This window comes from Rhinatrema bivittatum, chromosome 1, assembly GCF_901001135.1.
Source record: "Rhinatrema bivittatum chromosome 1, aRhiBiv1.1, whole genome shotgun sequence".
Lineage (NCBI taxonomy): Eukaryota > Metazoa > Chordata > Amphibia > Gymnophiona > Rhinatrematidae > Rhinatrema > Rhinatrema bivittatum.
In genome coordinates this window covers 297,064,166-297,076,963 of record NC_042615.1, presented here as the reverse complement: position 1 = coordinate 297,076,963, position 12,798 = coordinate 297,064,166, and the positions used below count along the sequence as shown (strand labels likewise).

The following is a 12,798-nucleotide window of genomic DNA, read 5'->3' as shown; positions in this document are numbered from 1 at the left end:
ACATTTACAGTAGGCAAATTTGCTTTACCATATTAAGCTGCGAAGTAGTTGGGAAAAGTTTGAGCAGACACATTGTTTTAAATCATGCTTTCCTGACCATTAATGAAATGTAGTGCTATAAACTAAGGGAAGCAGAGTATCACATAGGACTCAACATATGGTTTGAAGGAAAAGGAAACCATATCTATTTTGATCCTAGTATCAGCCTTTATCAATACACAAAACCTTTGACAGGTTAAGCAAATAATGTGTTTTCCTTTACCGCAGATGCTAGAGCTGCTAAGCACTTGTTCACTAAATGTGAAACAGAATAGGACTTAATGGTTAATTTTCACAATGGAGGAAGGTGAACAGTAGAGTGCCCAAGAAATCTGTACTGGGACAAGTTTTTTAATATTTATATAATATCTGTAAGAGGGAATAACATCTATAAGGGGTAACAAACAAAATTATTTCAAGGAGTTAAATCAAAAGCAGATTGAGAAATTGTAGGAAGATCTTATGAGACTAGGTGACTGGGCATCCAAATGACAGATGAATTTTAATGTGGACAAGTGCAAGGTGATGCACATATGGAAAAGTAATCCAAACTGTAGTTTCATGATGTTACGTTCCATATTAGGAGTTACCACCCAGGAAAAGGATCTAGGTATCATTGTAGATAATACTTTGAAATCCTTGGATTAGCGTGTGGCAGCATTCAAAAAAGTAACAATTTTAGGAATTACTAGAAAAGTGATGGAGAAATAAGAATGTCTTACCTCTGTATCTCTCCATGGTGAGACCACACCTGGCATATTGTGTACAGTTCTGGTCACCACAGCTCAAAGACAGAGCAAAACAGGAAAAGTTACAGAGAAGGGTGATCACAATCATAAAGGGGATGGAAAGGCTAAAAAGGTTGGGGCTGTTCAGCTTCGAGAAGACAGCAAAGAGGAGATATGATAGCGGTCTATGAAATCATGAATGGAGTAGAAAGGGTAAATGTTAATCAGTTGTTTAGTGTTTAATAAAAATAGACTCAGGAATATTGCATGAAGTTGGTAAGTAGCACGTTTTAAAACAAATTGGAGAAAATACTTTTTTATGCAACGCACAGTTAAGCTGGGAATTCATTACCGGAGTATGTAGTAAAGACAGCTAGCATTCTTGGCTTAAAAAAAAGTTTTGGACAAGTTCTTGGAGGAAAAGTTCATAAACTGCTATTAACCAGATAGACTTAAGAAAAGCCACTCTTATCCCTGAGTGTTAGCACCATGGAATCTATCTACTGTTTGGGATCCTGCCAGGTATTTGTGACCTAGATTGGTCACTGTTGGAAACAGGATACTGGGCTTGATGGATCCTCGGTCTGAGCAAGTATGATCATTGTTATATTCTTATCTGATGTAAGGTCCTTCTGTAAAGAACAGTAAACTGAGGTCCTCCATATAACATTGTACCTTAAGTAGAAAGAACCAGACCAAATCAAGAAAAGGATACATGTAGATGCAAACCCACCCAATCCAGAGATATTGATGAAGGCATTTACTTCCCAAAAAATTGACTGAGATCTAACACTGTCCCCCAGTTTAAATAGAATTGGGTGGTCAGTGGTATCAAAGGATGCAATTGGGCCCAGTAGTATCAAAAGCAAATACCTTCTCTTCCCCCACCCCCCCCCCCCCCCCCAATCAAGATGAAGTCTCAGATCTGTAACCAGGATGGTCTCGTGCTATAGCCAGCATGGAAGCTGGCCTAACAGGGGTCCAGACAGTAGTTCTTGCACAAGAAGACATTAAGTTGTCCTAAAACTGCCTTTTCTAATAATTTCAAAAGAAAAAGGTTAGAAATTGCCCTACACTTCATAATATACTGACATCCAGAGAAGGCTTTTTAAGCAAAGGCTTAACCACTGGCTGAAAAAATGGGCTGCCCAAGGGAGGCGTTTATCATAGCAGCCATAGTCTTCCCAGAGAACTTGATCAAATTAGATGGACATCAGCCCAGCACACAAGTGGAGGCCCACGCTTTATAAAGCAGCCCATTAGCCTCATCTGTCATAGGCAGGAAATCTATCCACGCAGATGATGAAGGCCAAAGGTCTGCGATAAGGGCAGGGCCATGCCATCCTAGCAGAAAAAAACCCTTCTATCAAATCTCGACCCTTTGCTATGGATCCTCTGAATCTTCTCCACAAAGAATTAGGAAAAATCTGAGTACTGCAGTGAAGAGCCACAGAATACACGAGGATGGATATCTAGAGTAAGGGTAGTCCAGTGCTGGTGATGCTCCTCCTCAGTAGCCATACACAGTGTTTCCTATAAAGTTGTAAAGGATGCCAGTGGTGCCATAGGCAGGGATTCAAAGAAAATTCTCTGCAAAAGCTGGAATATGCCCACCCCAATGTGGCTACCTGCTAAGCAGGTATTGCTGCCACTGTCAGAGTCCCTTCACACTCTTTGACTCTGTGTATTCACTGCATGATGCGTTCCAGGGTTTCCTTGTCCCCATAATTCACAGCGGATGAGGACTTCAAAATGAGAAATTTCGACCAGCTTGAGAGCAATTCGCAGGCATGCAGCCATCTTGGATTCCCACCGATTTGCAGTTGTCTTCTAAAGTTGATGAAAATTCATTTTTCCTGGAGAACAACCCTGTTTGGCACTTTATATCAATGAATTATATCAATAAATGAATCTCTTATCGCCAAATGTTTGGAGATAAGAGATTGGAATTTCCAGAGCAATTAGATAAATGCAATTTATTCTTGGTAATAAGTATGCTGATATAGGCAGAATTTCTCACTTCCAATTTCCTTCTTTACAAATCCATATAGCATTCATGTGACTTTATACTTCAGTAACAGTTATGTTCCTGACTGCTTATATACAAGGTCCCAACAACAAATGTAGTACCTGATTCACAGTTTTTCCCATAGACACACAATGGGAGAAGAGCCTTAATGAAACTGGCCTTTAGTTAGATACTTAAACAGTGGGGTTTTTTGACAGAAGGGGCTGCTCCTTGAAGTTACACCTGTGGAATTGGATTAAAAAAGGAATTTTTGGAGTTGCTTCATGTGATGAGCTGAAGCAGGTGTGATTTCCCAGGCTCTGGGTGCCATTGCTTGGTAATCCTGAACAATCTGTGAAACTAGAGCCTTTAAACAAGTGGATTTTGCTTTTTTGGAAAGACTTTGTCCCTAGACCATTATATGCATGGTCCCATGCCAGGTAAAATACTGAGAAAAGAGAGAAACCTAAAACTGCTGGTGAGAAAATGGCCATCGTGAAAGAAAAAAACTTGCAGGATACTGTGTTCATCGAGGTGGTAAGCGAATCTACTGCTGCTGCTATCAGCACAATTGCCAGTAAGCTGCTGATGTTTCTGAGCAAATAGATTTGAAACAATCGTTTTAAGGAATTTGGTCCATGGCTTGACACACTGGAAGGTCGGGTATTGACATTGGAGGATGACACACTGGTGGTGGCTGGCAAGTTACACAAGCCATAATCCTTAAAATCTCATGAAGATAAGATTGATAAATCTGGAGAACAGGTCCTGCTGCAACAATCTGCAATTCGTGGGGTTCGATGAATCGTTGGATGACCAGAACTTGGGGATGGTTGCCAGATATGCTGAAACTCCCTGAGTCAATGGGCCCTGTCCAGATTGAAAGAGCTTACCACTTGGGAATAAAGAATGATTCAGAGAATAAGCCCAGAATAATAATTGCAAGGCTCTTCAATTTTGCTCAAAAATAGCACATTTTATAGACTTCCTGGAAAAATACCATCTTTACAATAAAAAAAAAAAGTATGATCAGAATATTCTGTAAATATTACTCTATGCTTAGGGCCAGTGACACAAGAACACTTAAACTCAGTAAAAGGTATAAAGTATTTTTATTAGGCAATATAAGTGTTCTTGGGAGATGCTGGATACTGGGTGCCCTGAGTCTTACAAACTGACCAGCATCTCGTTGGATACAGGAAGTGACCCTTCTTTTATAGATAAACATGCAATATTGTAGAAGCTTCTAGGCTTTACGTGACTGCCCAAAGAATCATTTACAGTAACATCATGCTGTTGACATGGCAACCTATCTCTGAACTGCCCTGACCAGTCTTCCCAATTCCAAGACTTTCCTTGAAAGTCGCAAATAAAAGAAAGGAGTTTGTTCAGCTCTGTTCGAAACTAGTAGCAAAAAAGATACAGTTTGTGCTGTAATTCCCGGCTTGGCTGAGAATCTGGCACGATGGTAGAGCTCAGATGTTTGAGATTGATACAGCCAAGCGATTCGACTCCTTGGAATGAAATCCCCTTTTAATGCAAAGTAAGTTCTGGCGGCATAGATCTCAAGTTTACATCATCTAAATGCTAAGAATGGTTTGCTATATTGCAGCATCTGTTTCTTGATTTTTTTGGCAATGACTTAGGTTCTCCACTTGCATATGGTTTTCAAGATTTTTTATTTTTGCCATAAGGTGATTTTTTTTTTTGAACCGTTGGGACACTTTCAATTTATTTTTCATTGACCAGAAGTGGAGATAGTGGGTGCTGACTAATGGTACTGGCTGGTGCATATTTCATAATTAGAAACAACTCCAAAATGTTAATTACTATCAGCCAGGTTATATATAGTAAGTCGTTAAAGTTGTATTTTATTTAAGATTGGGTAAAACTGTACCGATATGCCAGTCATATTTCAAACATGATCCTGTTTGTTCAGCCATCTGAGTATTCTAATATTTGCTGACATAGTTGAACTTTACTATTGGTTATGGTTGTTTACTGAGCTTTTAATTTCAGGTGAGGAGTTGCCAGGGGTCAGCACCCATATGCACACACAGATGACTCCCTCTTATGTGGAGATAATGTTGATAAATGATGGGGGCTTTGGGTTAAAGTGTGAGGACTATTGTGGGTAGTGGGGGAATACCTACTGGCATACAAATCCCTGGAAGGTTATTTGACTAAAACAACTTCATCAGCACACTTGGACTGGTTTCTTGTGATCCCTACTGTGGAGATTCAATCTAAAGTTGCTCCAGTGCACATTAAGGCATGTGGATCTGTACGGTAACTTATGCGTATACTTTTAAATTATAGACAATATACATAGCTTGGGAAGGGTGGGGGCAAAAGGGTTCATGGTACATGGCTTAAAACATTAAGTCATATTTTGGGATGACTTTGTGTTTTGTTTTGTTTTTTCTGACTTATTTTTGAGTTTGGTAAAGTGACAATAAAAATGTTCAAAACAGTCACTATTATCCACAAACATACATTGGTACACAAAGCAGATTACAAAATATAATAAAATACAATGATTCCTAATAAATACAAACACAATATTAAACAATATAAAATGTAATAAAACATTAAATATACCAACCCTCTTCCTCAGTCATTCTTACCATTAATCTAATCGAGCTATGGTATAAGGCAAGATACCACCAAAGCCCGGGAAACATCTTGTTTTCCTCAGCAATGCAATGGTAGATTCTGCAGTAAGAATTAGACATATTTGCCCATGTGCTTTAGAATTTTCTTTAATATATAAAAATTCATAATCTTGAAGATTAGGGAACATGTTTAGCTAACTTAGAAGCAATCTTCAACATTTGTAACATCTCATATTGCCCCTGTACAGTTATCCAATACTTCCTTTATAAAAGATAATTTAATGTTACAAAAACAGTTTGAAAAATGTGGGAAATGAGATGCAAATAAAGAATCTTCGTTTTCTAAATTTTCCTTTTTCAAGGTTGCTATCTGCTACTGAATTGTTTATAAAATACATTGGAGAAATGCTATGTTTCTTTGACTAAAGAAATGGTAATTTCTAAAATGTATTGTATTCTTCGACATAGGATCAGGTTGGAGGAACGGGAAGATAAATTGGACGTCTTGCAAGGGGATAGTCCTAATTTGACCTCCTTGTGGAGGCTTCTGTTGATATCCCTTTCAGGGCTATGCTCTTAGTATCATTTTGTAGTGAACAAGATAAAAACTTGGTGCTACAGAAATACTTTTAAGAACAAGGATGTCCTTTTTGTGGTAAAAAATCCAAGTATTCCTGACGTTGCTACAAGTACACAACTGAGGAGGAAACAGTTGTTGCTATTAAAACCAAGAGTTTTATCCTGGAGGTAGTATTGTTCCTTAAATTCCCCTGTAAGTGTCTGGTTACTTATCAGAGGAACAAGTTTATATTTCAAGATCCCTCCCACTTTGAGACATTTCTTGTGGGTAAGGGGATTTGATATGAAGTTATGACTGCCATGTGATGTATAAATGCTATTAAGCTATTCTCCTGACTGCTGTAACTTTACAGATTCCTTTTGTTAGATCCCTTTTAGGTTTTGCTTTGAAATGCTTCCCACATGTGTTTTGGGGCTAGTTTATTAATATTATTCAATAAAATAATATAACAATGTTATGTTTGCTTGATATTCCAGTGTTTGCTTTTTGCTTGATATTCCAATGTTTGCCTTTTGTATATTATCAATGTATCTTGTTTAAAATTCATAAAAATAGTAATGGAAAAAAAAGAGATACTCCCCAAGCCCTATAATACCCAACTTCACCCCTTAAAACTCTAGCAGGCATGTGGAATTCTGAGGTCTTTTCCCTCCTTGTATGCATAATTTCTAACATTTCTGTTAAATCAGCTCGCTTAGGTGTTGGATGAAGATTTTTCACTTTCTGGTTTTTCACGTGCCTCGTTATTTGATTTATCAATACAAGTTAGTTCAACTAAGCAGAAAAGGCTTGAGTAGGTAGGAATCAGACACCCTGTGCACTAGTCCATGCCGCAGAGGGGACTGATTGTGAACTGGAGCTATACCTGTGCTACAGCTGAGATCTGCAGTAAAGGGCGTGCTGTTTATATTCCTTATCTGCCATCATAGTCTATTATGTAGTTGTGTTCCTAATTTCTACATACCTCTCCTACCTGGGTCAACTACTCATCTACCATGGTGGGTCACTGGAGTAGTTTCATGATTTGAACTGTGCAGAGCTTAGAAAGAAACATTGCAAGTGTCATCTAGACTGGCCAACTTACTTCCTCCTGCAGTGCCGTAGATCCCGGTTAATCTCTGGCTATTACCTCACTTTCCCACAACTAGGGATTATCTGTGCTTATCCCATGCACTTGAATTCTGGTATTCTTTCCTTCTATCATCTTTTCTGGGAGGCCATTCCATACATCTCCCACCCTTTCTATGAAGACATATCTTCTGTTGACTAAGTCAAAACGGCCAGATTAACACAAGTAAGGGACAGGGCCCTATCCCTAGCAGGACCGATAATATGGAACACCATGCCGGTAGAAATCAGATTGGAAAGAGACATCAAAACATTCAGAAAAAATTTAAAAACATGGCTATTTAAGCAAGCATATCACAAAGAGAATCAAGAGTAGAACCCAGGGAAATGTTAGTTGCGGTCAGGCAAACTCGCGCACACACACCTTTCATCTTAGTGTGTCTTCTCTCCTACATTCTAAATTCTTCTTTTTATACAACAAAGAACTAGAGTTAAGCAACACAAATCTTATAATGGAGTTAGAAAAACTGGACATGACTTATAACTCACCAAATAGTATTTATTATGATATGTTACAGTATTTTTGATAAACCAAAATACTATGCATCAATAATTTAAGGGTACACTTGTTACATGAACCAAGAAATCACCACACAAATGGAAAGTGTCCCATATCAAATTTTCAATAATGCTTTTCAAAATGTAAACTGGAAAATGCTCTGTCACTTTAAAGTGACAGAGCATTTTCCAGTTTACATTTTGAAAAGCATTATTGAAAATTTGATATGGGACACAGTATTTTTGATGGCACCTGTTTAAGAGTTAGTATTCTAAACACTTTATACAACATAGTTTTTGTGCCTTTTTGTGAACCGTTGTGATGGCACCCGCTTAACGACGGTATAGAAAAGATTTTAAATAAAGTAGGTGACTATTGGACCTAGTTTTTCAAGAGGTTTCTTAATTCTTCTCTTCTCTGGAACCGCAGTGCTAACTCAGGGAGGAGAGACTGTTGTCAGAAGGCTGGGAAGCCACCTGTGCTCTTGAAACCTCCCATGCCATCTTGATACGAATGGGGGTTGCCCACCTTGTGTGCAGTGTTCCTCCCTCTCCCAAGGACCTCACTTCTAAACTTTAGTGTCTGTGAAATCTGAGCCTCTGTCTTGACTTAGCAGTATAGACTACTGACACCACGATATGGGCTCAGCAGAGCTGTCATTTTGCTAGCTGTCTTTGTGACACAGTCCAGGGAACACCGGTAATTAAGGGCATGCATAGAAAAGTTTTGTTCCTGTATTTTGTTTTGCAATCTAGTTTTGCACAAAAGTGAAGCAAAATGTCATTGTTGTGTTTTAGATTGGATACAACATGAAACACAACAAATCTCATTGTTCTCCTTTTCAAATAAAGCGGAAGCCAATCCAAGATGGCTAGCAGCGCTAAATACAAAGATAAGGATCGGTGAAAAAGGACTTCTATTGAATCTTGCCCAGCCTATGCACCAGGGCAAGATTCAATAAAAGTCCTTTTTCACCGTTCCTTATCTTCGTATTTATCGCTCCTTTTCAAATGACAGCTCATCCCTACTGGTGTTCAGTAAATGCAGTAAATAAGATTTGATAGGCAATTCATCTTGCTGATAGAGCTGTGAATGGTTTCTCTAGGACATGCATTGAAGGAAGACATAGACGTTGCCATGAAGCTGGGTGCTGGTTATCCCATGGGTCCGTTTGAGTTGCTGGATTACGTTGGCTTGGATACTTGCAAATATATCATTGATGGTGAGTGATGAATTTCCTCTGCCTCCTTGCTATAAAGTGCTGTTTCACACGGACACAGCAGCAGGATCCTGAAGCTGAAACTAGAATTGCTCCACTAGTAAGAAATTGCAGCTGCTAGCAATTTAGGGGCTAAACTTCTTAATTGGCTGAAGTTGGAGCGACCAGGCTGCTGTCCCAGAGCAAGCTGAAGACACTGCAGAGCACTGATTTATTCTCAAAGCCAGTGACAGAGTTAGGTCTTTAGTGCCCCTGAACATTGTTGGAGCTATTGCACCCCTCCCAAAGAGTCAAACAATAGGGCACAGAAGGACTAAGCCACAGCCCCTCCCCTTTTCCTGGTAGATTCTGCAGTAAGAATTAGAAATATTTGTCCATGGGCTTTAGAATTTTCCTTAATATACAAAATTCTAAAAAGTGGTCCACATTGAGTAATCTGGCAAGTGGGAAGGTTAAGCAGTAACTTTAACTGGTTATTCAGTAGAACTTAGCCAGATGAGTTCTGCTGAATACATAGAGAGAACTTTAGAACAAAGTGTTTTTGTCTAACCAGTGTTACCTGGCTAACATTGTCCAGGCAATGCTGAGTATCAGTACTGCCTGAGCAAAGTAAACCAGCTCCCTGGGTAAACTCTGTGCAGGCAGCAAGTTGCTTGGACAAAATAGGAAGCAGGAGGAAATATTCAAAGCTTGTCGTGCTGACTCCAAAAGTAAGCTAGACAAACCCCCAAGTAGTTTTCCAGGCTTGCTTGTCTGTATAACATTTTTATTGGATGAGGAAAAGGGATGTAAAGCAAAAGCACAAAGAAGATCTAGAGGATGGTGGAAAGGACCAGGGATTTTGGAGAAGCGAATGAGAGGACCAGGAAATGAGCTGAGCCAGAAAGTGAGGGGACTTGGGATTAAGAACATAAGAAAATGCCATACTGGGTCAGACCAAGGGTCCATCAAGCCCAGCATCCTGTTTCCAACAGTGGCCAATCCAGGATTGGGAAAGATGAAGGAAGGGGGCGATAAAGAGGCAGAGAACTATGAATTTGGGATGAAGGAGGGGATCAGGGGAAGGCAGGTTCCTGGATCAGGGGTTGCTGGTGGGTTCCAGAATCTGGGGAGTAGTAGGAAGGAGTTGGAGGTTCCAGGATCTAGGGGACAGAATCCAAATTGTGGGACTCCAGACCTGCTCCCTTGCATCCTAAGCTCCTCTCTATCCTCCCTCTGTCTGGCATACCCAACACAGACACTCATATTACCCTCCTCACCCCCAATGAACCCCCCCTAACATCCCCCAGCCACTCATGTATGCCCTCACCACAGGAGCCCTCTCATTCCCTCCTCTCCAACCCCAACTCCCACTCATAGGGTCCCCTTCTCATCCCCAGTTCATTCTCTCACTGCAGTGGATGCTAGCCAGCAGGAGGGGAGCAGCTGGATTAGGGAGCACAGCATTTTTCTTTACTATGCGCTGCTTTTGTCTCCACCAGTCTCACACCTCCCCTCCTGCTCCCTGCACATTGCTTGGGAGGGGAGGGATGGAGCAAGATGCAGAGGTCTGTCCCCTGCTGAGTGAGAATCAGCACAACCAAGAGGCAGTAATTGTGCTGCCACCAGTCCCCCGCGCCACTCTGCCAGATTTCTGCCACGCTAGATGCAGGCCTAGTGTGCCTATTGGCAAATCCAGGTCTGCTGAAAAAGTTTATCCTCATTTGCTGTACCAGTAAGTCTAGTTTTGTTGGGTTTTTTGTTTTGTTTGCGAATTCCCTTCTAGCTGATAAAACAGTTCTGGAGGTAAACTGCAGGTCACTTGAAGCCTTCGGTGCACTGATCCAGGCTCTTCTGCTCTTGTCTGTGTCCCCCACAAAAGGGTGGATGGGGACAGGTGCCACATAGTCCACTTAGCCATTCCTGTCTCCAATATACCCTACATGTCTCTTAGGGGAGTAGGAAATTCAGTGTAGAGCTGAGGATCTGTGCCTGTAGTGTGTATTTTATTTTTCACCTTTTTGTTTTTAAGCAAGTGACAAATATTAATTTACAATGTACAGTTTTCATGTTCTGATTGCATCATTTGCTGTTTGCCTCTAGAGTGAGGCTGTAAGCCGCAGGCTCTTAGAAAATGTATTTGCCAGAGGGCTTGGGGCTGGTGTGTTCTTTTGGGCTCGCTTGTTCCCTAAAGAATCTTGAAAGAAATACAAAAAGTTGGAGAAAATGATTATGTACTGTCCCATGTACAGACAACTGATAAGAGCTTGTAGTGACTTCTTTGCACACATTAGCAGGGCAAAGAAGGTGGTGGGTAGGGTTTACAGGACTCTTTATGGGATGTGAGACACTCGTCCACGTTTGTCCCCATGAAGTCACATCTGCTGTTGGTGGGTATTGATGTCCTTCATTGCCAGGTAACACTTCCTGTTCTCTATCTCGAAGGGGAGCAAGGCAAAAACCATCTGTGTGCACAGAATCTAACAGTAAAACATGCCAGCAGTGATGTCTGTTATCTTAAAGTGCTAATATTTAATATTTCTAGATGCTTTGTAAGGGTGTTAATTTGTTTTTATTTTTTATTTGTCACCATGAGGGAAAAATCTCTTGCCTGTTTAGAATGGCCCAACTATCTTCCCACTGTACTATTGTGGGAGTTGGGGGCAGGAGGGGAGGGGATGTCACTCAATCAAGCACCCTCTTCTCTTTTTAATCCTGGAAAATCCTTGTCTCTGTATTTGCAGAGACATCCTATAATAGTCATTTTGATAAATGCTGAGGTTGTCACTTCTCCCTGCATCTACCCTACTTCCTATCACTAATCTTAGAAACACCTTCCCCTCCCTGATATTTCTTCCAGGGTGGCACGACGCAGAACCTGGCAACCCTCTGTTTGCACCTAGCCCGCTACTGGACAAGCTGGTAGAGGAGAAGAAGTTCGGCAAAAAGACCGGAGAAGGCTTCTACAAATACAAATAATTCTGTTGGCAGCTCAGCTCCTCTGCGTTTTTGTACATGCCAGTTGCTGGGGGTGATTGAGCATTTTCTACCAGTGCTGTCTGGTCAGGCCCCACCTGAATGTAATCTAGCTGTGAACTAGTAGCTTCTGCTGATCTCTGGTACAGACCTGAGAATGCTTTGGGATGTGCAAGTGTTGGGTCCTGAAAGGGTTTTCCACACCAGTGCCTTGGAGCAGATGCTGATCTTTCAGGCTCTAAACATTTTTCATACTGATATATATACAAAACCCAAAAATCATATGTTTATAAAAAAAAAATAAATACATTTTGCAACAATAAAACTTTGGAGAATTCAGAGCTGTTTTGAATTTGATGGTAATGAATGGATGCACTGCTAACTTGTGCCCACTGGATGGCAGTGGGTACAAACCTTTTGTCCTTCACTGATAGCTCTAGAGATGTGTTTTTTAAGCAAAACATCCCACTCTGACATGTGTGCAGCGCAGCCTGTCCTAATAGTGCTTTATAGCTATGCTGTTGCTTGGAGTTGGAAGGTGAGGTGTTTATTCAATTAATGAACTTAAACACACAAAATTAATACAATGGGCAGACTGAGGTGGACCATTTTTCTTTTTAAAACATCAGTTCTCTGCCTGTTCCACCTCTTGTCAGACCCAGCTTTCATATTTCTCCAGAGGATTTCATTGCCCATGCTTTAAATTTAAAAAAATGCATGTCATTTCTTTTTTTAATGGCCATACTTGCTTTTCTTTTTCTTAAATATTTGTTGCTAGTGATAAATAGGCTATTTTGATGTGCTATGTCTGAAAACAGCAAGGTAGGTAATATCCAAAATCTTCCATATGTTTTCCCTCTGGAGCTGCTAGTAACCAAGCTAAACTCAACATGCCTATTTCATTAATCTTCTGGGTTTTAACGTTATCTCTTTTGGAACCTAAATTCATAATGCGTTGGATTTAAAAAAAAAAAAAAAAGTTGTATCCGCTATGTATGGATCAACATTGAGAGGGCAGTTTTCAAAA

General features: G+C 40.3%; 1 protein-coding gene across 1 annotated transcript in view; it reads left to right on the top strand.

The window, feature by feature from the left end:
* HADH (hydroxyacyl-CoA dehydrogenase) overlaps window positions 1-12,112 on the top strand; it is a 114,401-nt gene extending 102,289 nt beyond the window's left edge. Inside the window, exons 7-8 of the mRNA XM_029596734.1 lie at window positions 8,703-8,819; window positions 11,656-12,112. Of these exons, the coding sequence (XP_029452594.1) occupies window positions 8,703-8,819; window positions 11,656-11,774 (236 nt within the window). The 3' untranslated portion in view covers window positions 11,775-12,112. The remainder of the gene's footprint in view (window positions 1-8,702; window positions 8,820-11,655) is intronic.
* The last annotated feature ends 686 nt before the right edge of the window (window positions 12,113-12,798 follow it).